At 52.8% G+C, this 25731-nt stretch overlaps 13 protein-coding genes across 13 annotated transcripts; 9 read left to right on the top strand and 4 right to left on the bottom strand.

The window, feature by feature from the left end:
• Positions 1–778: 778 nt before the first annotated feature.
• Positions 779–1783, bottom strand: CLAFUR5_06424 (Inositol-pentakisphosphate 2-kinase; the record flags this gene model as incomplete). Its single annotated transcript, XM_047905572.1, has 1 exon — positions 779–1783. The coding sequence occupies one exon, from the start codon at positions 1781–1783 to the stop codon at positions 779–781; it is 1005 nt and encodes a 334-aa protein (XP_047762112.1).
• An 845-nt stretch (positions 1784–2628) lies between these two features.
• Positions 2629–4106, top strand: CLAFUR5_06423 (Polygalacturonase; the record flags this gene model as incomplete). Its single annotated transcript, XM_047905571.1, has 5 exons — positions 2629–3156; positions 3214–3477; positions 3528–3588; positions 3724–3922; positions 3977–4106. 5 exons carry the CDS (start codon positions 2629–2631, stop codon positions 4104–4106), a joined length of 1182 nt encoding a protein of 393 aa, XP_047762136.1.
• A 237-nt stretch (positions 4107–4343) lies between these two features.
• On the top strand, positions 4344–4888 carry CLAFUR5_06422 (uncharacterized protein; the record flags this gene model as incomplete). Its single annotated transcript, XM_047905570.1, has 3 exons — positions 4344–4554; positions 4605–4720; positions 4790–4888. 3 exons carry the CDS (start codon positions 4344–4346, stop codon positions 4886–4888), a joined length of 426 nt encoding a protein of 141 aa, XP_047762092.1.
• Positions 4889–5273: 385 nt separating this feature from the next.
• Positions 5274–6686, top strand: CLAFUR5_06421 (uncharacterized protein; the record flags this gene model as incomplete). The annotated part of the gene is made up of 1 exon (XM_047905569.1): positions 5274–6686. The coding sequence occupies one exon, from the start codon at positions 5274–5276 to the stop codon at positions 6684–6686; it is 1413 nt and encodes a 470-aa protein (XP_047762099.1).
• A 422-nt stretch (positions 6687–7108) lies between these two features.
• CLAFUR5_06420 (ABC-transporter-regulating transcription factor) lies at positions 7109–9523 on the bottom strand (the record flags this gene model as incomplete). Its single annotated transcript, XM_047905568.1, has 8 exons — positions 7109–7463; positions 7516–8024; positions 8071–8277; positions 8338–8627; positions 8686–8880; positions 8954–8972; positions 9032–9330; positions 9409–9523. 8 exons carry the CDS (start codon positions 9521–9523, stop codon positions 7109–7111), a joined length of 1989 nt encoding a protein of 662 aa, XP_047762141.1.
• Positions 9524–10168: 645 nt separating this feature from the next.
• On the top strand, positions 10169–12510 carry CLAFUR5_06419 (FAD-dependent monooxygenase apdD; the record flags this gene model as incomplete). The annotated part of the gene is made up of 3 exons (XM_047905567.1): positions 10169–10530; positions 10601–11682; positions 11945–12510. The coding sequence occupies 3 exons, from the start codon at positions 10169–10171 to the stop codon at positions 12508–12510; spliced, it is 2010 nt and encodes a 669-aa protein (XP_047761557.1).
• Positions 12511–12913: 403 nt separating this feature from the next.
• On the top strand, positions 12914–13862 carry CLAFUR5_06418 (Fumarylacetoacetate hydrolase domain-containing protein 2; the record flags this gene model as incomplete). The annotated part of the gene is made up of 3 exons (XM_047905566.1): positions 12914–13084; positions 13142–13262; positions 13315–13862. The coding sequence occupies 3 exons, from the start codon at positions 12914–12916 to the stop codon at positions 13860–13862; spliced, it is 840 nt and encodes a 279-aa protein (XP_047761595.1).
• Positions 13863–14522: 660 nt separating this feature from the next.
• CLAFUR5_06417 (Maltose O-acetyltransferase) lies at positions 14523–15351 on the bottom strand (the record flags this gene model as incomplete). The annotated part of the gene is made up of 3 exons (XM_047905565.1): positions 14523–14657; positions 14707–15103; positions 15173–15351. The coding sequence occupies 3 exons, from the start codon at positions 15349–15351 to the stop codon at positions 14523–14525; spliced, it is 711 nt and encodes a 236-aa protein (XP_047761633.1).
• A 124-nt stretch (positions 15352–15475) lies between these two features.
• On the top strand, positions 15476–16654 carry CLAFUR5_06416 (Nuclear speckle splicing regulatory protein 1; the record flags this gene model as incomplete). Its single annotated transcript, XM_047905564.1, has 1 exon — positions 15476–16654. One exon carries the CDS (start codon positions 15476–15478, stop codon positions 16652–16654), a length of 1179 nt encoding a protein of 392 aa, XP_047762271.1.
• Positions 16655–17681: 1027 nt separating this feature from the next.
• CLAFUR5_06415 (uncharacterized protein) lies at positions 17682–18828 on the top strand (the record flags this gene model as incomplete). The annotated part of the gene is made up of 4 exons (XM_047905563.1): positions 17682–17791; positions 17850–18000; positions 18054–18503; positions 18577–18828. The coding sequence occupies 4 exons, from the start codon at positions 17682–17684 to the stop codon at positions 18826–18828; spliced, it is 963 nt and encodes a 320-aa protein (XP_047762608.1).
• Positions 18829–19483: 655 nt separating this feature from the next.
• On the top strand, positions 19484–19802 carry CLAFUR5_20051 (uncharacterized protein; the record flags this gene model as incomplete). The annotated part of the gene is made up of 2 exons (XM_059462901.1): positions 19484–19660; positions 19716–19802. The coding sequence occupies 2 exons, from the start codon at positions 19484–19486 to the stop codon at positions 19800–19802; spliced, it is 264 nt and encodes an 87-aa protein (XP_059319014.1).
• A 429-nt stretch (positions 19803–20231) lies between these two features.
• CLAFUR5_06414 (SAGA-associated factor 73) lies at positions 20232–21548 on the bottom strand (the record flags this gene model as incomplete). Its single annotated transcript, XM_047905562.1, has 2 exons — positions 20232–21457; positions 21515–21548. 2 exons carry the CDS (start codon positions 21546–21548, stop codon positions 20232–20234), a joined length of 1260 nt encoding a protein of 419 aa, XP_047762612.1.
• A 264-nt stretch (positions 21549–21812) lies between these two features.
• CLAFUR5_06413 (TEL2-interacting protein 1) lies at positions 21813–24962 on the top strand (the record flags this gene model as incomplete). The annotated part of the gene is made up of 1 exon (XM_047905561.1): positions 21813–24962. One exon carries the CDS (start codon positions 21813–21815, stop codon positions 24960–24962), a length of 3150 nt encoding a protein of 1049 aa, XP_047762663.1.
• Between the last annotated feature and the right edge of the window lie 769 nt (positions 24963–25731).

Raw genomic sequence — 25731 nt, 5'->3', positions numbered from 1 at the left:
CAAGTTCTGTACGTCCGAGGCGAGTGTCTATTAGTAGCAGGAGTTACGCGGACCATGACGAAGGTGCCTATATATTGATCGCTCCTGCGCATCCAAAGATTACCCGTATCCCATAGAACTTTCTCTCAGGCGATGTCGCGGGACATGTCACCATGATTTCTAAGCACATGAGTTCATCAGAGACGTGGCAGACATCATGCGGTGACCAGTGGAGTGGGTATCGACTGAATTTGATGTTCTATCTCGGCCATCGTTCGGCACGCGAGGTTCGTGGCAGCACCCCTGTTGGGGCCGAAGATTCGGTTCGTGATTCTCGGTAGCAATGTCCAAGTGCATCGTGTGGGGGAGAATGTTGACAGCATCATCCGAGGCGAGATGCAGCTTCATTTATGAACGCCTCTTGGCCATCAATGTAGGCTGACTACGCAATGTCATGTTCCATGGTGGTTTGATTAGTCGTCCGGTCTTTATGCCGGCTTTCGCACTCGGCGGAGGCTTAATCGCGAGACTAGTGATCTTCAACATTCCAGAACGAGTGACGCAACCTGCTCGAGCGTGCAGTGATGAGTCGTGCTGACGATGATTCTGTTGTCAGCACCTCGAGAAAGCACTACTTCAGAAAGGTGCTCTTGGCAGTGGCATGAATCGACCTTGATTACTGGAGGGCACTTTCTGGGATTGGAGGACGCCGAAGACGATCTCTTGCTGTGATGTACTCTATCTTGAAGCAGTGACGGCTCAGATGGCAGCGGCAGAACGCGATACTTCCACCCTGCAATCATCCACGCGACAGCACGCAGATGCGCTCGCAAATTCGGATGTCGCTGCTCTCGGTATTGGTATACCAGCCATTCTTGATCAAGATGGACTCAATCGTCTTCCACCTTGGGAGCTTCTCCGGCTGCTTGAGGTCCAGGTCTCCCAGTCGAGCCTCAATGCCCTTGTCGGATCGCTTGATGAAAAGAGAGCAGTCGCGCAAAGTCATGGCTTTGCACAAATCACCGACCGCAGCAGGACTGAGGGGAGTGAGGGCGCCATAGGGGTCCAGCTTTGTCTGGCACATTCGTAGCTGCTGAAAGAGTGCTTGGGCCTGGTTGAGTAAATACTCACAGATGGGCCGGTCTGGAGTAATGGCCTGCACAGCCAGTCTACGATCCTCGACATTCTTGTTGACCAGATCAAGTGGACAAGTCTCCTGCGCATCGGTCGCTGTCCTGATGCGCTCTGATGCTCGATAAGCACGAAGAGCGCAGGTGCGACACCGCCGGGCATCAGGCGGCGCATTCGGAGACTGACCCAACCACTTAGGTTTCAACTGCAAGCAGACTTCATTTTCTTTGGGCGTCATGTCAGTGACGAGCAGACCGGATGTTGCCTGCTTCGGCATGCCGTCTCCCTCACGATGAGGCGGGCGCGTCACTGTTGCGAGGTATTCGTTCAACCCATACAGAACGCCTGCGTCCACGGAAACAAGCTCATGGCCCAGAAGATTCTTTGCCTCGAACATAGGCCGGAACGTCTCTCTCAGAGCTCGAAGCTGCTCCTCGGCGCTTGGTATGTGCGGATCGTCCTTCCGGAGCCGGAGCAGTTTCCCCTGGAGTGTCGACGGCAAGTCTTCGCCATCGCCTGGAAGCACTCTGAAGACAAAGTTCGCACCGCCTTCATTGAGATATTCCAGTCTACATTTAGCAGCCACGGGAAGATTTGTCGCGGCTGTGGGCTTGGAGGCGCATAGTCTTGGCGGTTGCTGTACGAACCATGCAGGGATGCTCATGGCATGCATATGCCCGAGACGCCGGGTCGGAGTGCTTTATCTGGGGCTGCAGAACGTGTCATGTCCGTGATATCGGTAGGAAAGACAGACGGGAGACGGGTGACAGAAGATGTCAGTTGGAAGTGATGGTTTATGATGACGAGTGGTTGTTGTTGGTTCAGCCGTTGTTGTGCGGGCCGCATTTGGCGAAAGGAGCACGACCTCGGAAGGAAGATGCTGCTCTTTGGATCGCATCTTTGATGACAGTTCTGGTTTGACTGCAATGCCAGACGCGACACAAAAGCAAACAACACCCCCCTTCAAGCATTTCGAAGCGAAAGTGCTGCCGTGTTATGCAGAAGTAGAAACACGATTCCGGCGGGGAGGTTAGCCGGGCCGTCGGAACAAGCCGAGGGCGCTTCCATCAAGATCATCCTCCCATATCGAAACAACATCGACATCAACACCTACTACATGTACATCGCCTACCGCAACATATACCCACCCCTGCGCAGCACATCCCCAGCTACGCACAGGCCACGCATATGCCTATCGTTCGCGAGGAATACGAACGGCGCCGGCGACTGACAACCTGGTCAGCGACTTCGATGGAGAAGGATCCTCGATTACTTCGGCCGTCGTGGTTGTATGAAGCTGCCACGCCATAGCACGAAACAAGAAGAACATAGACTGTAGGATAGCGGCCGCCCTCGTTGAAGACACGGCGGAGTACTACCTCGTCGCACGACTCATTAGGCCATCTTCTCCCATCTTGGCATGCACTTGATTCAGATCAAAGCAACCGGCGTGTCGACCGAGCAAGTCGTCAAACACAAGCCGCTCGGCACCGTTCGGCCGGTGATATCGCACCGGCCATGGAGTCTGCCATGCGAATGCGAATGATGCGAATCTTCACGCGTGGTGCGAATAAGCTCACGAAGGACTTTATCCAATACCAATTTCTTGAGCTCGTCACTGCATCCTCGTCTCCACGTCCACAGCATCGCACCATGGCCCCTCTCTCCTTTATTTCATTCTGTGGGCTGGCCCTCAGTACTACCTCTGTCTTCGCGAATCCGCTACCGCTACCCGAAGGCTCCACCGACTCGGGATGCACGTTTTCTGGCTCAGACGGCGCATCTAAGGCACAACAGTCCAAGTCTTCCTGCTCCACCATCACTCCGTCGAGCGTTGAAGTGCCAGCTGGCAAAACGCTCGATCTGACCGAGCTCAACGATGGCACGAAGGTCGTCTTTCAAGGCACAACTACATTTGGCTACAAGGAGTGGGAGGGTCCTTTGGTGTCCATTTCTGGCAAGAAGATCACTGTCACCGGTGAGTCTGGGTCATTGCTCGATGGTGACGGCAGCAGATGGTGGGATGGTGAAGGCGACGATGGAAAGGTGAAGCCCCAAAGAGTCGTGTTTTGGTCGACTTTGGACACACGCTAACACCAACAGACAACACCCAAGCTCTTCGAGGCGCACGATTCGACATCGTCAAAGATATCTGGCATCACCATCAAGAACTCTCCTGTTCAAGTCTTCTCCATCAACGAGGTGGAAGACTTGACCGTCGAGGGTGTGACCATCGATAACAAGGATGGAGACAGCCAGGGAGCTGCCAACACCGATGCTTTCGATGTTGGGTCCTCAACAGGGGTGACAATTTCCGGCGCGAAAGTATACAATCAAGATGATTGTCTTGCCATCAACAGTGGAAAGGTGCGTCTATCCTCGCTGCACCTCATCGTGTTGGTGGCTAACCATTGCAGGACATCACCTTCACCGGAGGCTACTGCAGTGGCAGCCATGGCCTTTCGATTGGCTCGGTTGGTGAGGACGATGACAATGTAGTCGAGAACGTCACAATTGAGAACTCGGAGGTGGTGAAATCTCGGTGGTGAAATCTCAGAATGGTCAGCCACAATACCACGAATTACTTCCGGAGCGTTTGCTGATCCAGCTTAGGTATCCGCATCAAGACTATAGTTGGTGGAAAGGGTGCCGTAAAGGGCGTAACTTTCAGCGGCATCAAGCTGAGCGGTATCACTGATGCAGGCATCATCTTCGAACAAGACTATAAGGACGGTGACAATACAGGCCATCCAGACGGGGATGTTCCCATCACTGGTTTGACGGTCAAAGATATTACTGGTACTGTCTCAGAGTAAGTGGACATTCTCACTGCACGAGCGAACTGTGCTAATACGATCGATAACAGTGATGCAAGACGGATCCATATTCTCTGCGCCGATGGAGCCTGCTCTGACTGGTCTTTCTCTGGAGTCAGCGTCATTGGTGGTAAGAAAAGCTCCAAGTGCTCGGGCGTCCCGTCAGGCGCATCGTGCTAGATCTCAATGTCTCCTGAACAAAGAAGTAATGATCACAAGGTTCGCTTTCCAAAAGATGCCACACTTCTTTGTCTTCCACCGTCATGCCTCAGAGAACAATACCAATCACATCGCAGCTTCTAATTTCAGCATGTATCAAGTGCCGCTTCTTCGCTGCCGTGGTCTTCCACTGCTACATCGACTCTGGATATTCTAGCTACGAGCCGAACTCGTGCACAAGGCCGCATCGGAGCTACAATGAAGCTCTTCTCCCTACTCACTCTGGCTTTCACCACAGCAGTCGTGGGCGAATCGCCAATCGGAAAATGTAGTATCGTCAAATATCCCGGTGTAGTCAACGCGATCGACAAGTTCTGCTCCCGACAAGACATCACAGTTCCGTCCAACTACGCCGGCAAGGGCGCAGATTCCGGTTTCCCATGGCCAAAGGCTCATGTTGAGATTGATGGTATGTAGCCCACCACAAGGCCGCCGGAGAGTGGCAGCTAACAGGCCCAGGCAATTGCCGTCCACCACAATGGGTCCCGCAGAAGTACTGCATCACTCAATTTCAGAACATGTGTGCCAACAAACGGACCGAGCAAAAGTTTGGAAACAAGAACTGTCAGAACTGGGTACGTATATCTTCATATACATGGATATATTATATATCATTTGGAGATAGAATGCTGACGATGGAGTAGAAGATTACTTACGACAAGCAGAAGAGGCAGTGCAAGGGATGGCTCGATGCGAATTGTGTGGAGAAGACCGACACAGCTTACACTACGGTGAATTTTTAGGTGCAACGTTGGCTGAGGAGCGTAGGGTGTGTTTGTAAGAGGGAGAGATCGGATATGTCTTGAGACTGGCAGAGGGATCATAGCAGGCGAAATGCGAGTCAGGCCATTTGAACACTTATCGGCGTGGAGCACTTGAGGTTGTTCGCCTCGTTCAGAGGCACTGTGAATTCGGCTGCAACTCTAGGTGAATGGAATGATCAGTTTTGGAGTGTAGGCAGCATTACGAGCCACTAAGTCCAACACGCACGCGTGTGCCTAGCTTAGAGTTCATTCACTTGCTAGCGTTGGCCTGTGCTTCGTGGCTGCAGCACTGAGTCTTGACTCGTACAAGTAGAGATCATCTCACACCTTGCAATCACACCACCAAGGTACCAGAATTACCAGCATGTCGTGGCTTCGACAGCTCTGTCTGCCCATCCGCGCCCGCAATCCACTGGTCCACCAAAAAGACACTGGCGCTTGTTCGGATGATGGAGCGAGCTTGCCTCCGCCTCGCGCGTGTCGCGTACCTGCTTCACAGCGACAGAGCACTCGACCGGGGACTGACTTGACATCTCCCAAGAAGAAGACTCACATTCTCGATCTACCTATGGAGCTTCTGGAGCTCGTCGTCGAAGCCGCCGATGTGCACTTGGACGTGCTCAACATCCGTCTTACATGCAAGGCTTTTCAAGCGGCAGCGTCCAGAGCATTCAACAGAGAGTACATTGAGTCGCTCACCTGCTTCATCCTCAATCCATCACGCCTTTTGCGCATCAAAAACATGACCTCGACTCCTCACTTGGCTGAACACATCAGAAGCCTGAGACTCACTTTCGCTTCCTTCGAGGGTCGAAGAGCGGGCGAGGTTTCCATAGCTCCGTATAAGGATGAGACGATAGAAGAAGCACAGGCAGTCTACACCTACGGCCGTCTTCAGGAGGATGTCAAGCACCACAAGGGCGTCTGTGCACGAACACAGTCGATCAACCTTGATCTCATCGAGTCAATCCTGGAGAACCTCGAGAAAACCCCCCAAGCTTTCCGGCTTTGGCTTGACTGCGGCGATACGCTAGTTGATGGAATACAGCATCACAGTCTGACATTACCAGCAAGCTGTCTGCGGCTTGTACAACAGCACCGCCTGCCATTGACGACACTTGCTTTGACGGACAGATGTGAGGTCAGCCTCGACGCGCTAGATTACCACCCAGCTGCAACATCTGACTTTGCCGCCCGCTTCTTCCATTACGACAGCGACGTGAAGACCCTTGAGGACATCACCTCGCCGAAGGCACTGGAACACCTGACCGCTGTGCAAGCTATCATCGCCAAGGCTCGTCCCGTGGGTTTGGAGATTTCACTATCAGCACAGTTGTCCCTGTGGAGAGAGAAAGCCTTGATGGATCTACCAACCATGCTGATGCCCTCTTCAGCGACTGGAACGCTCAAATACATCTCTCTCAGGCACCTTCACATCACCCTGGAACATATTTTGGGCATACTGACAAGTTGCTCTGGGACACTGATTCACATTGACATCGACAATGTCGTCGTGCTGCACGATCAGAACCCGTGGGTGTACATCTGGCGGAAGCTGAATGCGTTTTCAGCACTTGAGATGGTGTCATTTGAGCGTCTTTGGCCTGCACGGTCCAGTGAAGACCTCGACGACATGGAGTCGTTCATCATTAGCCGGCAGCAAGGAGGAGGAGACGACATCTGGAGTGATCGCTACAGCACATCGACTAAGGGTTTATTCGATGCCAAGGACTTCTTGCAGTGGAATGTACCGACGGATGGCATGGAGCATTGGTAATATCTTGCTGTGAGCGTAACGTAAACCGATACATAGCGTAGCGAATATATCGACGTAACCAACCTACCAATCCGAGACCTGCTCACTACGGCCACTGATACATGCACTTCCCGACATCAGCCGCCAATGTGGCCGTGGACATTGTTCAATGGCTTGGTGGGCGTGCATCTGCTGATTTCGTATGACTGCGACTTCTTAGAGCTCTCTTCGATGAAGCGTGAAGCGTGTTTACTCCAGTCACGGAGGTCCATGCATCAACATCCTCCGGAATCCAAGTAGTAAAGGCCCCTAAAGCAAAATCATGGCCATTGTCCCGAGAGCCAACGAGTATGCGGGACTGCAAAGATTCATGGGTGCACGATCATCTCGAAAAGTGGGCGGATTGTGTGGTTGGCCTTCGCCCATCTTGAGGCGTAATGAAACTACAGTATCCTGGGAAAGGTGCTCCAGTCCTCCAGGTGAACCATCGTCTCAGCATCGAGAATGCCAACGTTCCAGAAGTCTGCACCAAGACTTTGGCTTGCGTTCATGCCACCCTGAGCGAGATGTTGGTGATTATGCAGATTCGTCGCAAGCGTTGACTCTTCAAAGCCGTACGCCAATGAAGTGATCGCTCGCACGAAGGGGACCGATATCAGAAAGTCGGTCTCCAGACCAAGCTTGGAAAAGTAACCCGTGCCAATGTCCATAACAGCGAGGTCTGCTAGACTCTTCTGACGATCGAGGCAATACACAAAGAGGCTAATCATTGCATAAATTGGTGCAAAAAAAGCTACCCTAATTATGGTTAACAACGAGCTGACACGCAGATAATAGACTCTGTACTTACGGGACGGTAGCATGCGCTTTGAAATGTATATGCTCGGTTATCGCGATCATATCGCGCGAGACCCGTGCCACGACGTCGCTCGAGCGCAACACATAGTCCCGAAGTTTGTCTATTGCAGACAGGCCGACCAGAGCACGAATCCATGGATACGACCATATAGTATGCACATTGAGCATAGCTGTGTGGTAAGCGTAATGTAAGTGCACGAGCTGATCAAGCTTGAAGTCCTCGGGTGAATTTGTGACATCAATTTTTGTCCCCAGAGCAAGACCGAACTGATTTTGAGGTGCGTTCTTGACAGTCTCAAGTTCTGAGTGCAATTCATCGACTGTTTGTACAGTCGCGGTGACATCCATCCTGGAACATCGTACAGCCGACAGTCGTTTCTCAATCGTCGACAGTGCCCGTGAGATCCTGATCAGACTGTGGCAATATGCAATGCTAAAGGCATCATCGGAGGGTGAAGTGATCCGAGGTAGTGAGCAGGTCACTTCTTCATCGTCAATGATCTGGGACACTATCAGCTCCAACCTTTCCCCAGGCTCGTCTGCATACCGATGGCCGACTAGCTTGACATGCAATCTGCTTCTCCAGGCAGTATATTGCCCAGAATATACGATTGCGTTGCTCGACGTCTTGCTCGGTAAGGCCTTGCGAGAGTGGGGCCGCTCGATGGAGCCCTTTGGCCAACGCGAGTCGAACTGCATCCGACGAAAGCATGTACTCCAGACACGGTGTGCCGATATTCTGTGTGTAGTATGCCTGTGGCATGGATCAGTCGATCTGCAGAGCTTCTAACAGAATACATCAAGGTGCGAGTACCATCAGCGTCAAAACCTGAACTCCCATGATTGAGGTCTTGTAAAACAAAAGCCGTGCATACACGGCTAGTGCGTTCTCGAAATATAACCAAGCCTGTTGGCTAGCGTCCTTGAACGAACAATTCTTGGACAATTCGATGCGACAACCGAATGCGTACACAACATTTCTCAAAGCATGCCATGTTGGACTGTTGTCGACGGCGTTGCCAGCGAGATGAGCCGCAAGCTGGCGCTCAAAGCACGGCCGATGCAAAGCGGCAAGTGAGGCATCCAGAGCTAATGTGAAATATGCTACATGCGAACCATGCCACTATTAGCAAGAGAATGGACCATAATTCCGCAATCATACCCTCTGTGTAGTGCCAGGCAGTTTCTGCGTCTGGCTCGGGTGCTCTCGTAGGAGAGATGTCAGCATCCATTTTCAGGCGCCGAGTGATGTCTGAGGCGAAGTGACTGGCGATATCTGCAAAGTCTGCTCGACCGGTCTGTTCGCTGACCCACTTCACCGCAGGCTTAGAACAAACGGATAGAAACGACCGTGGACCTGTGGTAATGGCGATGAGTATGGAAAGACCCACCTGCATCAGTATACTGCCAGGAGTGCGGGCTTTACTCACCATGATATTCCCAATTGGTCTGTGTACAGCTTAGCTTAGCAGGTGACAACAGGGCGAACATACAACATCATGGCGTACCATATCACTGGGCAAGACACTGCTGCGTTCTCGTAAGTCGTCTGGCGTTTCGCCACCGTCGTCGTCGACCTGAATAGAAGCCGTGGTTTCTTCGCTTTGCCCCAGTGTTGAATAAGGGCACAGCGGCGAGTGACCCATCGCCATAGAGTCTGTGAGACTCGGGACAGGCTGTGCATGATTGAATATATTGGCGGTGGTGCCGATGGGTCGCCGTCGCCGGCGCTGACTGATCGTGGTCACGCAATCAACGCCGCGATCGATGCAGTTGGGACAAGGCGTGTCCGCAGTCTCTCCATTACCTGGAGGAGTGTTGCATCAGCGGAGATGGCCTGAGGTGCGTCCCGAGGAAGGGGTCAGATTGGACTTAGAGTACTCACAGCGAATCTTTCTGGCTCGGCAGTGGTCACACGCTTGCCAGGCACGTTTACGCTTTTTGGACGTGTCGCTCTCAGTGTTGATACCACTTCCGACATCAAAGGTTGCAGGCTCCATGTCCACAGAGGTCTACATGTAGACATCATAAGCTCAAGTTGATGCTCAAGGAATTACGGCAAGTGGGGCGCATGTGCACGGACTGACATGTCGCTCTCCTCTCCTCTCGTGAAAGCCGAGCAAAAGAGGTTAGCGCAGTAGAACTATATGTGTGCGGCAGTGTCGAACAGGCACGACCGACACCAGGCGAAGGGCAGGAAGCGGGGAGTCGACAAGGCAAAGCTACACTGTAGGCCTGTTGATCCGCAGCCACTGCGTATCTTAACATGAGGCCGAGTGCTCCTACTGCTCGCCATCAGTGCGTTCCTTCCTCTTCTCCTGCGCTCTCTTCACACATAACCGCCTTTTGCTTCGGGCATCCTTGACACCCTTTTCTGTCCAATGGCGATCAATGATTCTGCAGAGCACACCCTGCCTGACCATGTAGTCGTGATCGTTGGCGGCGGCCCTGTTGGGCTAATCTTGGCCCGCATCCTTTCCACACATAACGTCAAGTCAATTCTGTTCGAGCGCAACTCCACAACCACTCGATGGTCGAAAATGGATTTAACCAACGCCCGATCTATGGAGCTGTTCCGACATCTCGGGCTTGCAGATGATCTACGTCGGCATGGTGTAGACGCCTGTTTCGATCAGGATGTCATCATGTCCACCGGTCTGACACAAGACAAGATATTGAGCAAGTGGGCGCTGCCCAGTGTAGACAAGTTCAGAACACGCATTTCCAAGAACAACGATGGCACCCAACCCCAAGAGCCGTGGCAACGCATCTCTCAAGCAATTTTCGAGCGATGGCTGAAGTCCATCTGTGACGAGGACAGCCTTATCGATCTTCGTCATGGGTGGAAAGTCACTGCGGTCCAAGAAACGCCAGGGTCCGTTAAGACAACAGTGTTGAGTCCAGAAGGGGAAGAGTGCGGCTTTGTGTCGAGATATCTCGCTGACTGTGATGGGGGTTCCAGTCGTGTGCGTAGGGCGCTCCACATCCCCATCGAGGGAGGACCACTGTACGCTTTCACACCTGTCCCTTGCAAGCCTCCATTTCGATGGTGGTGCTGACTATAGTCCTTCCGGCAGTCCTGTACGTGCGGTCTTGGTGCACTTCAAGTCACGCGGTCTTCGTCGACTGCATAAATTTGGCCGGTTTTGGCACATTTTCCTCACAGATCGTTCTGGAGGATTTGGGGAGGCCATCATTGCTCAAGACGAAATTGATACCTGGACAGTGCACATGTTTCTGCACGGAGACAATGACGAGGATACTGGTGTTTTGAGCTCCGAGGAAGTTGTGTATCGTGTACTAGGCGGCATGCATGATCCATATCCAATCACGATCGATGAGGTTCTCGTTCGATCGACTTGGCGACCCGTCATCGCAGTGACGAAAGACTGGTCGGGCCCAAATCGTCGCGTATTCCTGGCTGGAGATGCTGCCCACCAGAACGTACCCACCGGTGGATACGGTATGAATCTTGGCATTCAGGATGCATTTAATTTGGGCTGGAAGCTGGCAGCAGTCATCAACAAGAGCGGCGGTGTAGGACTTCTGGATTCGTATGAGATTGAGCGGAAACCAGTAGCTCAACGTAACGTGGCTCACTCAGGAGTCCACCATCGAGTCCACGTCCAACCCCAGGAGCTTCTGACCAGAAACGGCGCCAATCCTCGCCATGTTGACGATGACACTGATGAAGCTCGTTCCACTCGACTCAAAGTGCATGAGCACTACCGGCAACATGATGGCGAGAACAAAGACTTCGGAATCGAGATGGACTACCGATACTGTTCGCCTGTCATCTGTGCCGATGAGAGTGGTAGCGTCGAGCCAAGTTGGAGTGCTTCCCAGTATACGCCGACGACGTGGCCAGGCAGTCGACCACCGCACCTTTTCCTGAGCACCGGCACCGCGATCTTCGAGACGTTCGGCAAAGACTGGACATTACTGGTGTTTGCCAAGGATGCCTGCGGTCAGGAGTACTTGGTCGACAGTGCGAAAGAGCTGACTATGTCGCTTTCAGTGGTGGACTTGTCTGGTGAACAGCTTGCAAAGAAGCTCTATGAGCGAGCATTAATTCTCATCCGGCCCGACCAGCATGTGGCTTGGCGAGGAGAGGCAGTAGGCTCGGCTAAAGATGCCCATCGCGTGCTGGCGAAAGTCAGTGAACAGATATACATAGTCTAGCCGAAAGTGTTCGGATTGCAATGTAAGAGTTGCTTGTATCCGAACGCTCACGACCAACTGCCTCCACAGCCTTCCGAGACTGTCGAGTACATATACTGTACCAAAATGCGCTGCTCCAAGACACCGTCGTTATTAGCTCTCCCTTCAGCTTCTCAACCCCAAGACTCGCCTCCCACAGTGCCTCCTATACTGCTCCCAAGCACAGCATCATGGCTATCACCACTGAAGACTTTGACAAGCCTGGAGACAAAGTCATCAGCCCGAGTACGCTGGCACACGTCGTTCTGCGAACTGCAAACTATCGGCCAATGGTAGACTCTACATCACATTCCTCGGCGGTCATATCACGTATGGCAATCCGGTCGTCACATTCCTCACATACGATGAGGAGCACCACCGCATAGCCATTGTCAACAGACCCGAGACTGGCCCCAAACAAGGCAAGAGTAGCGGGCTTGAGCACATTGCGTTTACATTCCCGACGATGCGTGATCTTCTGGTGGCATATCGGCAACGCAAACAGCGTGGCATCAATCCTTTCTGGACCGTGAATCATGGGCCAACTACCAGCCTCTACTATCGCGATCCAGATGGCAACAAGCTCGAGACGCAAGTCGACAACTTCGACACCGTCGATCAGGCCAATGAGTTCATGAGCAGCCCGGCCTTTGCGGAGAATCCCATTGGAGCTGATGTGGATGTGGAGGATCTGATTCAACGATTCAAAAGTGGCGAGGACGAGGTCTCCTTAAAGAAGAGAGTGGAGATTGGGCCGCGAGGCCTGCCAGATACCGATGCAATGTAACTGCCATGAAGACCACCATACTGCGCCGTATGAAAGTAGCCCCTGCTGTCCACGTTCGCCTTCCATAATGATACGCACAAAGCTTCTTCAAACGTAGTGGCGCCGGCCAGCCACAGAACACCGAAGCATCGTTTTTGCTCGCGAGGCATATCCACAACACCGCGCGAATATCAGACTCACTACACAGATTGGAAAGCTTCCCCGCTTTGCAGACGTGTAGTCCAAAGCTGTGGGCCCAATAGGGGCCCCATTCTGGTACACTTCGACGGCTCCCTCCTCTCCGCCTGCTTCGTCCGAGCAGAAGGGGACTAGTGCAAACACAATACTGAGCACAAGACTCAACGAGCAGATTACAAACGTCGCCTCGATATCAGCAAACCTCTTCTCGTCGAGACAGCTCAAGATGAAGGCCATCTTTCGAAGACTGATTCGCTTCCAGGACGCGCAAGGCAAGATCTGTTATGGCGAAGCTCCGGAGAATCTTGACGCTTTGGAAGGCTCCAGCGTCGACTTATATATCGGCACAGAGCCATGGGATCTTGAACCGAGTGGCACGACCGCAAGAGTAGCCAAGGTATGTCTGCCGTCTTTCTTCAACAGGTCATCCCGCTGAGGCTATCTTCGCGAGCAGATACTGTGTCCATTGGCCACAACGCCAATAATTTATGGAATCGGCCTGATATACAAGGCCCATATCGAGGAAGCTGGATTTCCCGTCCCGAAGTTTCCTGTGTACTTCTCCAAGCCACCGGGTAGGCGCCATAGGCGAACTTCTATTGCACCAATCGATGCTGACTCCAAAAGATGCCCTCGCCGCTCCTAATCAAGACATCGCCATCCCAAGGTACTTCGAGAAGCTGGACTACGAAGGCGAACTATGCTTTGTGACCGGCCGTGATGTCAGGGACTTTGGCCAAGATGACAATGTCGCGGATTACATTATTGGATTTATGGCTGGCAATGATGTGAGTGCCCGTGAATGGCAAACACAAGAGACTGCTGGCGGCCAGCATCACGTTGCAAAGTCATTTGATCACTTTGCTCCCGTGGGTCCTGTCCTTGCTTCTTACGAAGCCATTCCCCAGCCGGAAGCATTGAGGCTTCAGACCTTGGTGAACAGCAACCTTAGGCAAGACACCCGCACAGACGATCTTCTGTTCACTCTGAAGGACATTATGGTCCACTTGACTCTCGGCAAGACCTTGAGGAAAGGCACAGTCGTTATGACGGGCACACCAAGTGGAGTTGCAGCATTTATGAAACCGCCAGTCTGGTTGGAAGATGGAGATGTTGTAGAGGTACGCATCACCGGATTAGGGACCTTGCGCAACAAGCATGTTTTCAAGCTCTGAAGATTCGACTGCGTGTTGAGCTGAGGCCGATAGGTGACACCTGTAGAGCCGATATAAAATGAATGTGCAGCCTTCAACCACTTCCGCTCAGAACCCACCGATTTGACTGACTTTCGTAAGGTCGGGGAAGAAGCATGACCGACATCGAAAGTGCAAAACCACTCTGCCGGATGCTACGCAATCGCGCTTGGCCAGGTTTAAGAGTTCTTTCATGGTGTTTCTGTGGTCCTTGTATCTGTTCCAAATGCAACAGGGCAGCAGGTGGATCTCTAATCGGTCGTGGAAGAGGATTGTATTGACCTTGGGACCAGACTAGTCTCGTTCGGCTTCGGATTCCTTCCTGCTGCGGGGCTGATGGCCACGGCCGGTTGTTACTATAGATGTGTCAAGTATCATCTGCTGCGTGGCTCCTGAAATCGACCATGGCGAGGTACTGCGGGTGCCTTCAAGCTTGGATATTTTATCGAGACAAAGCTCGAGGGGTGCTCTGGTTCCTTTGCTGGTCCAGCTGTTCGCCAAGCTACTGCGTTACTGCTGGCCTCTTCAACGGTAATTGGCAGTACGTAGGCGGCCAGCTCGTACCTGTGGCGCTCCAGCGACTGTTAAAGGCAGCCAACGTTCGGCATAGCTGGTAGAGCGGACGTTGCAAACTCGAGTTCTCTAATCCTCTGACTTGGCCTCGTCTCTCTGCAGAGCCGCAAGAGCTCCACTTGTTACATCCAGCTTCGTATCTCTTGGTGCCTGCTTGATCACCCTGGCTGGATTACCAACGACCACTGAGTAGGGTGGCACGTCCTGCATACAATCAGCACCAAGCTACATCCCGGACACAGCGACGACTCACCTTAGTGACCACACTTCCGGCGCCCACGGTGCTGCCCTTCCCGATCGTCACATTGGGCAGAACGATGACGCTCCCACCCAACCAGCAATCCTCCTCGATGACAATCTCGCCTCCAAACTCTGGTCCCTTGGTACCGTTGCGAACTCCAGGATCTAGGGGATGACCGCCAGCATACAGCGAGACGCTGCTGCCTATCAAGGTTCTTGCACCAATCTTGACTTTGCAAGTGTCGAGAATAGTGCAGTTGAAGTTGATAAAGACATTGTCACCCACCTCGACGTTCGTACCATAGTCGATGTGAATGGGAGGCTCGACCCAAGCATCCTCGGCGAAGAGGTTCTCGTCGGCTTCCTCGTTGTCTGCTGGTGGTGGCAGAGGAGTTTTGTCGCCAATGATGCTAATTCGAGATCAGAATGGGTGTACACGAAGTCATTCAATGGATAAGCGATGCGCCCGACATACTTACCCTCTCCACATCTCGACTTGCCGTCTTCTTGTCAATGTCTCTGAGTCTGCATTGTTGTAGCGAGATATGGCACGTCCACATCGGCGTCTGTCTTTCACTAGTTCAGGTGTGAAGGCATAGTAGTAGTCGCCACGCAGCATGCGAGTCTTGTTTTCGCTCATTGCAGTCTGCTCGGCCATCTTCGTTACTTGGTTTTCCTTCTGTGATGTTGTTCATGTTGTTACCACCGACCTCGTCGTGGTCCAAGCTCTGTTTACTGACCTGCAACGACTCTCTTTTCCAGGACGTGCACCACACAACATCATGTCGCTGAAATACGGGCTCAATCTCAAGAAGAAGGCGGCAGCGCCAACGCGGAAGACGTTGAAAGGCCTCGACGACGAAGATGGCGACGATGACGAGCCGAAGCAGGTCGGGGAAGTAGTGGAGGAGATAAGCACATTCGGCGGCAGCAAATCTGCCTCGACATCGAAACCCACACCTGCACCTGGCCTCACTGGACGACCGAAGCCCAAACCACAAAGAAAAGATGGCGAAGACTTTGGTGCAGATCTGTCAGCTATGCAAGCCTCGAAAGCGCAAGTGAAAGCTGCACAACAAGTCGACGAAGCAATCTTCGACTACGACTCCTTCCACGATGCAAAGCAGTCCGTCGCAGACGCCAAGAAGGCAGCTTCAAAGCAAGATGCGATCGAGCGAAAGCCAAAGTACATCAACAACCTCCTCGATGCAGCCGAGCGACGCAAGAAGGACCAACAAGTCGCCATGGAGAAGAAGCTGCAGCGTGAGCGAGAGGAGGAAGGAGACGAGTTTGCTGATAAGGAGAAGTTCGTGACGGGTGCTTACAAGGAGCAGCAGGAAGAGAACAAGCGCCTGGAGGAAGAGGAGCGGAGGAAGGCGGAGGAAGAAGCCGCGAAGAAGAAACGGTTGGGTCTGGGCAATGGTATGCAAGGCTTCTATCGCACCATGATGGATCAAACGGAGCAACAACATCGCGAAGCCGTGGAAGCTGCTGAGAAGGCTGAGAAAGAAGGCGTCAAGCTCAGCGACAACAAGGTACAGAAGAGCGACGCAGAACTGGCGGCCGAACTGGCATCTCGAGGCAAGAACATTCACGTGAACGAGGATGGGCAGATCACAGACAAGCGGGAGCTACTTACTGCTGGTCTGAACATCGTGCCATCGGGCAAGGCTAAGGATGACCACGCCGCGGGCCATCTAAAAACTTCGAATCGATCGCAGCAGTCAGCCTTCAAGGGCCGCAAGAATGATGCCAAGCAAGAGACGCGTGAGAGGCAGAGCCAGATGATGGAGGAGCAGCTGGCGGCTCAGGCCAAACGTGCACGTGAAGAAGAGGAAGAGGAGCGTGTCCGACTTGAGAAGGCGGCCAAGTCGCAGAAGACGGACGTTGATATTAGTGATGCCAAAGCACGATATCTCGCACGAAAGGCGGCGAAAGAGAAGGAGCGTGCTGGAGGTTGAGGCTCGTCCAGCTCTTCTTGTCCCGAACTCTTGATGGCCCCTCGACCACTCGAACACAGTCGTAACGGCCACAACATGCGATGATCAATTCCTCGACGAAAGGTCAAGCTCGTGGGCAGGCAAAAGAGCACATCACAACAGTAAGTCACACTCCCGCAAGAACCCCATCTCCTTCACTTTTGCACATATAAGCCCTCGGGACGGCAAGCTTGGCTTTTGTTACCATGACGAGTTTGTATCATTTATAACGATGGCGATATCGAAGAGTCTTGCCCTCGTGCGGACTTGCAGTACCTCTACTGGTTGACTTGATCCTCACACTGGTCGGCGGCGCCCTTTCTTTGTGTGGGCGGCGGTTTGTTTGAGGAGTGTACTGACAGAATCTCGTGTAGGCATTGGAAACTGTGCATACGATGCAGCAGCGCGCATCACTTTAGAGTTCACGTGCTAGAGGTTGCAGCGTCAATGAGCTTGTGTTACAAAAAGTGAATGAGAACGTGCTCGCCACATCGCACGAAGTAGCGGCTCAAGGTGTCACATCTTTCCACCTTTCATCGCCAAGTTTCTGCTTCCAAACACGCGCACCCCTCACTCACGCTCTACCACCATTTCGCGTCTTCGATCTGATATCCCACCGCCAATCTAATTCAGAATTGTTCTCTTTGTCTTCCTAGTACGTTCGTGCGTTATAGCTAGTCCGACCGTAGTTACTATACCGCCGGGGGACTTATAGCCTGGCATAACTTTCCATCAACGCGGCCACAGGAGAGTACCAGGGAACACTGCAGCAGAGCGCGCTGTAGCGGAGGGCACCTTAGGAGGGAGCACTCGAGCAAAGTATCCCGTAGCAGGGAGACGCTGCTGGAGCAGATCCGTGTATGTGCGGGGTTTCTTTTTGCCCTTTTCTGGGTTCTATACTCCTTCGCATGGCTGATGACGAGCAATGCTTGTTCTTCTGACAGCCCCTCGAAGCGCACTTCGCCAAGCATTTTTAGCACATAGATATGTAGTGATATAGTCTCAGGTGATGCTGGTCTCAAATGCATGGCCCATGGCGGATACCACCAACTCGATTACGGGCAGTCCTGGCAATCGCATGGCCGACCTACCAAGCACTCCTGACAAGAGGCCAGGAAGGTGAGTATACTTCAGCACGCCGCACATGCCCGGAGCAGATGCTAATGTATGGCAACAGTAAGTGCTTCGATACCATAGTCCGCATCAAGGTTGGCAAGGGCGATGCGCAAGAAGTCTTCGAGGTGTACAAAGGCCTGCTGAAATTCTATTCTGGGTATTTCCGCGCCGCAATTGACAACATGGAGGCGGGCAGGTTCTTGCAGTCTGAGGTGAGCGGACGCGACATTACGTGAAGAGTTACACTACCCTAACGCCGCGCCAGGAGAACACCATCACGCTGCCAGACGAAGACCCTTCTCTGTTCGAACGCTTCAAGTCATGGCTCTTCATCCGCGAGTTCAATCTCGACAGCACCAGCTGTTCTCAGCTGCTCACCCTTTGGTGTTTTGGTGATCGTCGTCAAATACCGTTGCTACAAAACCACGTCATCGATGTATTGTATAAACAAATGGTCGACCTACATTACCAGCCCAGAGCTCATTATTCTCTGATCTACGAGAACACCTGCGAAGGCTCGCCCCTTCGAAAATTCCTGATCTACTCGCACGCACGCCGCTACGACCGGGCAGGGTCCGCATTCAAAGAGACTGAAATGTGGACTTACGAGATTCTGTTGGACCTTGGAAAAGAGCTGATATCAAGGCCCGCCAAGATGAGCAGGGAGGCTTTTGCTAAGATCGACATGTGCGAATTTCACGTTCACGAGGAGAATGTACGCTGTCAGAAGGAAGGTTGAGTGAATGATGATGATCGAGGTACTAGAGAGGATGGGTGACACGTGCTAGATAGGCACGGACTGGAGAGAGCAAACAGAATGGTGGATTGTCAGAGCTTTTGCATTCGCCGTCATTTCTGCTTTATTACCACGAAGGGAAGAGTTCAAGATCTACAAAGGCTTGCTCAAGCTCTCCTCTTGGTCCTTCAAGGCCGCGGTCGACAATCTGGACACTGGCACATTTGCACAACCGGAGCCCAATACCATCATACTGCAAGACGAGGATCCTTCGATCTTCATGGCTTTCAATTCGTGGCTTTAAACTCGCGAGTTTGACCTCAATCTCTCGGAAATAGAGGCATCCTCAAAAAAAGTGCTCAGACTATGGTACTTTAAAGATCGCCGCCAAAATCCCCATGCTCCAGACCCAAGCCGTCGACTGTCTGGACGCGTGCATGGTCGCGCAGTACTTACAGCCCTCCTCACTTTACGGCCGTGTATATGAGAACACGGACGAGAACTTGCCGCTACGACGATACCTGGTACATGCCCACGCACGCCGATTGTCCAGAGCGGAAGACTGTTTCGCAGAAAATGCTGCGTGGCCACGTGAGTTTTTGGTGGACATTGGAAAGGAGTTGGTAGCACGACCGAACATCATGAATGAGACTGTCTTTGCGGAGATCGACATGTGCGACTTTCATAAACAACGAGGAGGGAGTCCGCTGCAACAAGGCACACAGATGATGCGTGCGCCCCGTGCGCCCCCACGTCTGCCGATCAAGCGTCCCATGCCACGGTCTGGCCCTCGCAGTCGCGAAGAAAGGCTACAACACCACTCGCGAGCAGAGACTTTCATATCTACCAACTGACCGCATGGCTTCGATGGTGCCAACGGCTCTCAATCTGCGACGCACATCCCTCGCAGGGGGTCCTACTTCTCCATAACACTCCTCCCCCTCGCCCCGTTTCGAAGAATGAAAACTTCAATTTACCCAACTCCACCACCTAGCCACTCCACCACCCCTTCTAACAACAACGAACAAGCAATGCCTCTGCCCCTCCTCGCCATCCTCCTCATCGCACAATACTTCCCCATGGTATCTGCCAGCTGCAGCAGCACTCGCGCCTTTTGCAATCTAAACTGCCTCGGGGTCGAGCCTCCACCCTCATCCAGTGAAACTTCAGACCGTGCTTACATTTTTATAGAGAAGAACGGAGCCCGACCCGGGCTGCTTGAGTGATTGTACGAACGAGTATCTCTGCTGCAACAGGCCGAATGATCCAAGCTGTTAGGGATAAGATCAAGTGAGGGAATGGAGACGACCAGAGTGTATGATAGGAGATGAGGTGGACGGTTGTTGTGTGGGTGTAGTGAATTAGGGCGACTCGGCATGCACATGGTTCCCCCGGCGCGCACACATACCTACTCTTGGAGCGCCAGTGGTGACAGCAAGCCTGCCTGATATTGTCGCGCCGCTCCCAGCCACCAGCGGATGTTGTTAATGTAATGGGGGGTAAATATCGAAGCACAGGAACGGGTTTGTGCTGGGTACTTCGCTTGTCACTCTGCTGTACTATGTGCACGCGGTGGTGATCTGGCATCTCTACTCTGCTTCAAATTCGTGTTCGCGTGTGCCAAAATCATCACAATGCCCGGCCGTGTGTGGGTATCTACCAAAACAAAACGCCCGCTATAACCACATCTGCTGCTCATCTCAACTCTCAAGACCCAGACGCAATGCTCGGCCTCTTACTCGGCGCCATCGGTGCCATCATCGACCTCGCCCCTGGCACCACGATTTTCCGCGGCTGGACCATGCCGTCTGTATCGACAGTCAGCGCAGCATTCGGGTGCCCAGCAGTGCCGCTCCCGAACAGTCCAGCACCCGGCGTTCCTGATCCAAAAAGTCCACCACCAGCTCCCACACTCCCAGGCCCAAACGTGAACGTCCCACCGCCGCTACCCTTGTGACTCGATCGATGGCCAAATAATGTGCCCTGCAGTCGGTTGTACTGATACTTGCTTCTCAACGGCACCCGCATCGGCTGATACAGCGGCGCACCGCCCCAATTCTGCTGTATAGCAGCCATGACCGCCTCTTTCTCCTCTTCGCTATCGACTGGCCCGACGTCAAGGTTATCGTCATCCGGATTGGGCGCGTTCGCATCGAATGCCGCTTTCTGTAGTTTCGCTTGGTTCTTCCGTTGATACTCCATCAACAGCTTATCGTACGGCGCACTTCGTCCAGGAACGGCGCGTTTCGCGCCCATGCTGTGCGATTTGCATGTCAAGCTACGCGCACACTGACCGCCCTGCGGTAGTTCCACACCACACTGCTTCTCGACATCCACAGGCGCCTTGGGCCGTGCGGCTTTGCCCTTCGGTTCGTCTTTCTTTTTCTTCTTTTTCGACGGTCCTGCTCCGTCGTCCACCCCCTCCTCGGCTTTCCGCTTCTTGCTCACCGTCATGCCGCCTTTGCTCGTCTTCTTCGACGACAGCCCCTCCTCTTCCTCCTCCTCGCTATCTCCCGCCTTCTCCTTCCGCGCCGCTGCATCACGTGCGTCTTTTGCTTCCTTCTTCTTGCGCTGCTTCTCTTGCTTCTTGTCCAGACAGGATTCGATGTGCTTGGGCATGGCGAACTTGCTGACGGCGCGCTTGCAGTGGATGCATTTGCTGGTCTCTGCTCGATCGGCCATGACGCATTTGTTGGGAAATGTCTTGCGGATATTCTTGGGGAGCTCGACGATGGGTGTGGAGCGGGCGCTGTCGTCTCGCGAGGAGTGTGTGGTGAGGACATCTTTATTCCATGCGCCGGCGTTGGTCGCGAGCGGGAGGCGTTTCTTGATGTCGGCAGGTGGCGATTTGGTCTTTTCGTCGAGGTCGTCGAACAAGTTCTCGAGTGCGATACTTCCCTCCATCTTGATCGGGCGGCCTTGCGATGAGGGCGCTGTGTTGGTGTCAGAAACGGTACGTGTATGTGATGGGTAGTGGGTGTGGGTCTCACTCTTACGACTCATGGCTACGCCGTTTGGCGCCATCGTGATTGGTATGCGCAGTCAGTACCGCGAAAGAACGGTGTCTGGGTGGGCGTCAGTTGTCGCATGCTACATGTAGTCGTTCAGGCTGTTGGAAGTGGTGTTCAGAGTGGGGAGCGATCTGTCAATCAATATTTACTTGGTGTCATCAACACTTCGTTGAGATCGCTCCTTCTGCCTCAACTTCACGGCTTCACCTTTCCTTTCCTGCCTATTCTATCCATCGACAATCATCGGCACACAATACGATGCCAGCAGCACATCGACATGCCGCTCCTCGGAACGATGGATGGCCGACATGAGCTCTTCCAACAGCTGAAACCACCATGTGTCGCTCTCAGCCAGACAGCACTCGCTCTCAATGCATCAAACCCAAACATAGAGCTCCTTACGAGTCGACTGGAAGATGTCCATAAGGTACTGGCCAACATCACCGACAGCTACCCGCTAGACGCCAGACTAGCCGACTATGTCTTCTTCCCTCTCTCCCAAGTGCTCAAGGCGAGCCAAAAAGTGTCGATCAGATGCCTTGAGTTGACATTCCAAAGTCTGGCAATTCTGATCCATCAAGGATGGAGCTTCAACATTCAGCCACAGCTGGCCGCACAAATAGTCATATTGTGCACTATGGTGGCTGAGAAGGAGCCCAAAGGCCTGTCATTCAGAGGCTCGACAGATGACTTGCAGACAAGCGCTCTGAAATGTCTATATCGCCTCTTCGATGCACTCAGCACGTCAGGAGAAGCGAGAAACGTATTGACCTCAGAAGCCAACGTTCCGCAGCTTGGTCAGACTATCAGCATTGTCCTAGACGCTCTTGTCGAAGGTAGAGTGGCTGAGGTGCAGATCGCTGCAATGCATGCATTGACGGCTCTCGTGGACAATGTTGCCGATCGAGACATCCAAGCGGCATTCCTTCCTGGCATTGTCTCAAAGCTCACGAAAGTCGTTACACCATCTACCAAGCAAAGACGAGCACCCTCTATCATCACGGATGCACTTCACACTCTGCAGCAACTCTTCAGCAACACTCTGAGGGACACAGTAGCTGACCACGTCACTCATTCGAATGGCGAAGATGGAACTTCAAAAGTCATCAATGACAAATGGCTCCAGTCGGCTGCAACTCAACTTGCACCTGCCATTGCTACTATCGTCAAACTGAAAGACCACAGCAGAGTTGACGTGAGAGAAGCGCTGTCCAAGTTCTGCTTCACATTGATCAAAGACTGCAGGAAGACCTTGAAGAACAGCGTAAGTCTTGCGTTTGAGACTATCCTTTTCCTCGCATGTGGCGATCGAGCAGAGTCAGTCAAGTTCAGTCTGGAGTCACTTGCTACCACAGATGGAGAGATTTTGGAGCTCTTGCAAGTCACGCTCCACGACTGGCTGAGGTCGCTGGCGACGAGAATGCAATCTGCCGACGAACAAGCGAAAGTACAGAGAATGCAGCAGATCAGAACAGCGTACAGCATACTTGTCAGCACCGGTACCAATACTACTACTATCGATAAGTCGCTGGCTCAAAGCCTTCGCGACAGCGTTGTGATCACAATCCAACTACCTGGTCCGAAGCTACAACCTGCCACCATGTTACCAGTACAGTCGCTCGATTTGACGTTTCTTAGTGATCAGCACAGAAGCATGGCCTTCACCTCGCCTCTCGTGCAGTACAAAGGACAAGAGAGCGTCTTACATCAGGTCGAGCGACTTGTCCAGATGATGAGCAGCACATCAGCCTCGGGTGTAGTAACGAAGGACCTCTCGAGAATGCTACGACTGTCTGATGGAGAGACTCGATTGGCAACTTTCTGGATGTTGCTAGAATCCGCCAAGACCGCGTCTAAGCTCGATCATGACTCTGCTACTGCTCTTCTCGACTTCGAGGACGGTGGTAGCAGAATGTCCAGAAGTAGTCTGGAAGAGCTCTACTCCCTTGCTCTCACGATCTTGACAGATCCGATTGATGAGTCTCCTGATCAGCGACTGCAAGCTCTTTCAATTCAGGCAATAGCGCTAAGGGCTCAAGCAGCAGGCAAAGACTTCCGCCATGAGCTCATTGATGCTCTGTACCCTATTCTGCACACACTGGCGACGCCAGATGAGTCGCTTCAACAACATAGTGTGGCCGCTTTGAACATATTTTCGGATGCTTGCGGGTACAGCTCTGTCGAGGAGCTCATCGTTGACAATGTTGACTACCTCACAAATGCTGTAGCCCTCAAGCTCAACTCCTTCGATGTCAGTCCTCAGGCACCACAAGTCCTGCTGATGATGGTGAAGCTAGCTGGGCCAACTTTGCTACCTTACCTGGAAGACACTATCGACAGTATCTTCGCAGCGTTGGAGGACTACCATGGCTATCCACTACTTGTGGAGCTCCTCTTCAAGGTCTTAGGGGTAGTGACCGAAGAAGGTGCAAAGGCTCCACAGCTTGCAATCGAGGATAGTGACAGAGAGAAAATCTCACATGTACGACAAGAACGATGGCAGCCAACGAGTGTAACAGATCTCGTCGATTTACTGCAGGAGCGGTCCAAAAACATCGCTACATCAGCTGAGTCGGCCGTCACTCGTGAAGCTCACCCGCAGCGACCATGGAAGTCCATGGAAAGTGGTGATCAAGACGAAGACCACACCACTGAGGATGACGAAGTCCCACCTGTGAACGATGTTGAAGTACAGCCACCCGCACCCAAGACCTTTGCTCTGTTGCTTAAGATATCGGAACTCACTCAACACTTCTTGCCATCGGCTTCTGCTTCACTGCGGACCTCGTTGCTAGGACTGATCAAGACCGCGACCCCCGCCATCGCTCGCCATGAGAACTCCTTTCTACCTCTGATCAACACGCTTTGGCCAGAGATTATATCGAGGCTGGATGATCCAGAGCCGCAGGTCGTTGCAACAGCACTGGACATCATCGCGTTACTATGCGAGCATGCTAGTGGTTTCATGCGCAGTCGCATCGCGCAGCTGTGGCCTGGCATCGTCGAGCAGTATCAGTCAGTCGCAAAACACGTTATGCAGTCGATGACATCTTCAAAGACAGCAGGAAGTCATCAGCCTTCCTCAGCAGCGGTGGTCCCGAATAACGCTCGCCTCAAGCATGCTGTGGCGCGATTCAATTCACGCGGCCCCGACTACGCCGATTCCAGTGTTCGCCTTGTTTGGTCCTCGTTGATCGATACCATAACAAAGATCGTTCGTTATGTTCCCATCTCTCCCGAATCGTTCGACGAGGCACTGGAGATGTTGGCACCGGTGATGGAGACGGACAACGTCAAAACGGCCTTGGCAGCGGATAATGCAGATGCAGTTTGGCTCGTTTGCTTGCGAGCTGGCCTCACCAAGGCATCAGAATTACCGAGAGTTATCCAAGATGTGAAGTGGGCCTCTGTCGACGTTGGCGGATGAGATGCTAACATCATTTCTGACCACCATCACATCTGTTACAACGAATGGCAAACTTACAGCCCGCCATGATGGGCATACCGCTCCGCTGCAGCGTCCGACATGCTTGATGCATGTACGTCCAGAGATATATGTTGATCCCGAACCTTGGAGGATGACGGTGTTTGTATGAACGTTGTTTGGACAATCACCTCGTGTTTGTTGCACACAGACCACCAGTTCGCGTGGCAAACAGCCCTGCATTAGAACATCAACCATCAAACATTGCAGTGGCACACCAAGATAAAGGAGTGCTGTCGCAATTGACAAGCACTGTGGTCGCGAAGTCCTCGACTCAACAAGAACAAGGCACAACTTGATGCTGACCGACCTTCATCTCGAAACACAACTCACATTGGGCGGTTTCCTTCTTTCGCATCCGATCGATCCATCATATCGGTACCGGGAACCGAGCACGAACTCCTGCGAACCGCTGCACGACACAACTCAACCAGCCACCTTCTCAATACTGAGACTCACCCAAGATTCGACGATGTGCTACCACAAATACACTCACTACGCCTCATGCATCGAGCACGTGCCGATGCACACACACCTGTGCCCGAAGAATCTGACTGAAGACCTCACCAGAGTCATCTTCTGCGAAGACTACCAAGCAGTACGATCAAGCACCAACTCACCATGTCCTTACTGCCTGCCACGATCGACAGTCACGACTCCCACAACAGCCTCAGGTCGATACGCATACCCAACACCGCCAAAGACTGCAACG

The sequence above is a fragment of the Fulvia fulva genome, chromosome 5 (assembly GCF_020509005.1).
Source record: "Fulvia fulva chromosome 5, complete sequence".
Classification (NCBI taxonomy): Eukaryota; Fungi; Ascomycota; class Dothideomycetes; order Mycosphaerellales; family Mycosphaerellaceae; genus Fulvia; species Fulvia fulva.
The sequence above is the reverse complement of the archived record's forward strand: the minus strand, read 5'-3'. Positions and strand labels throughout refer to the sequence as shown.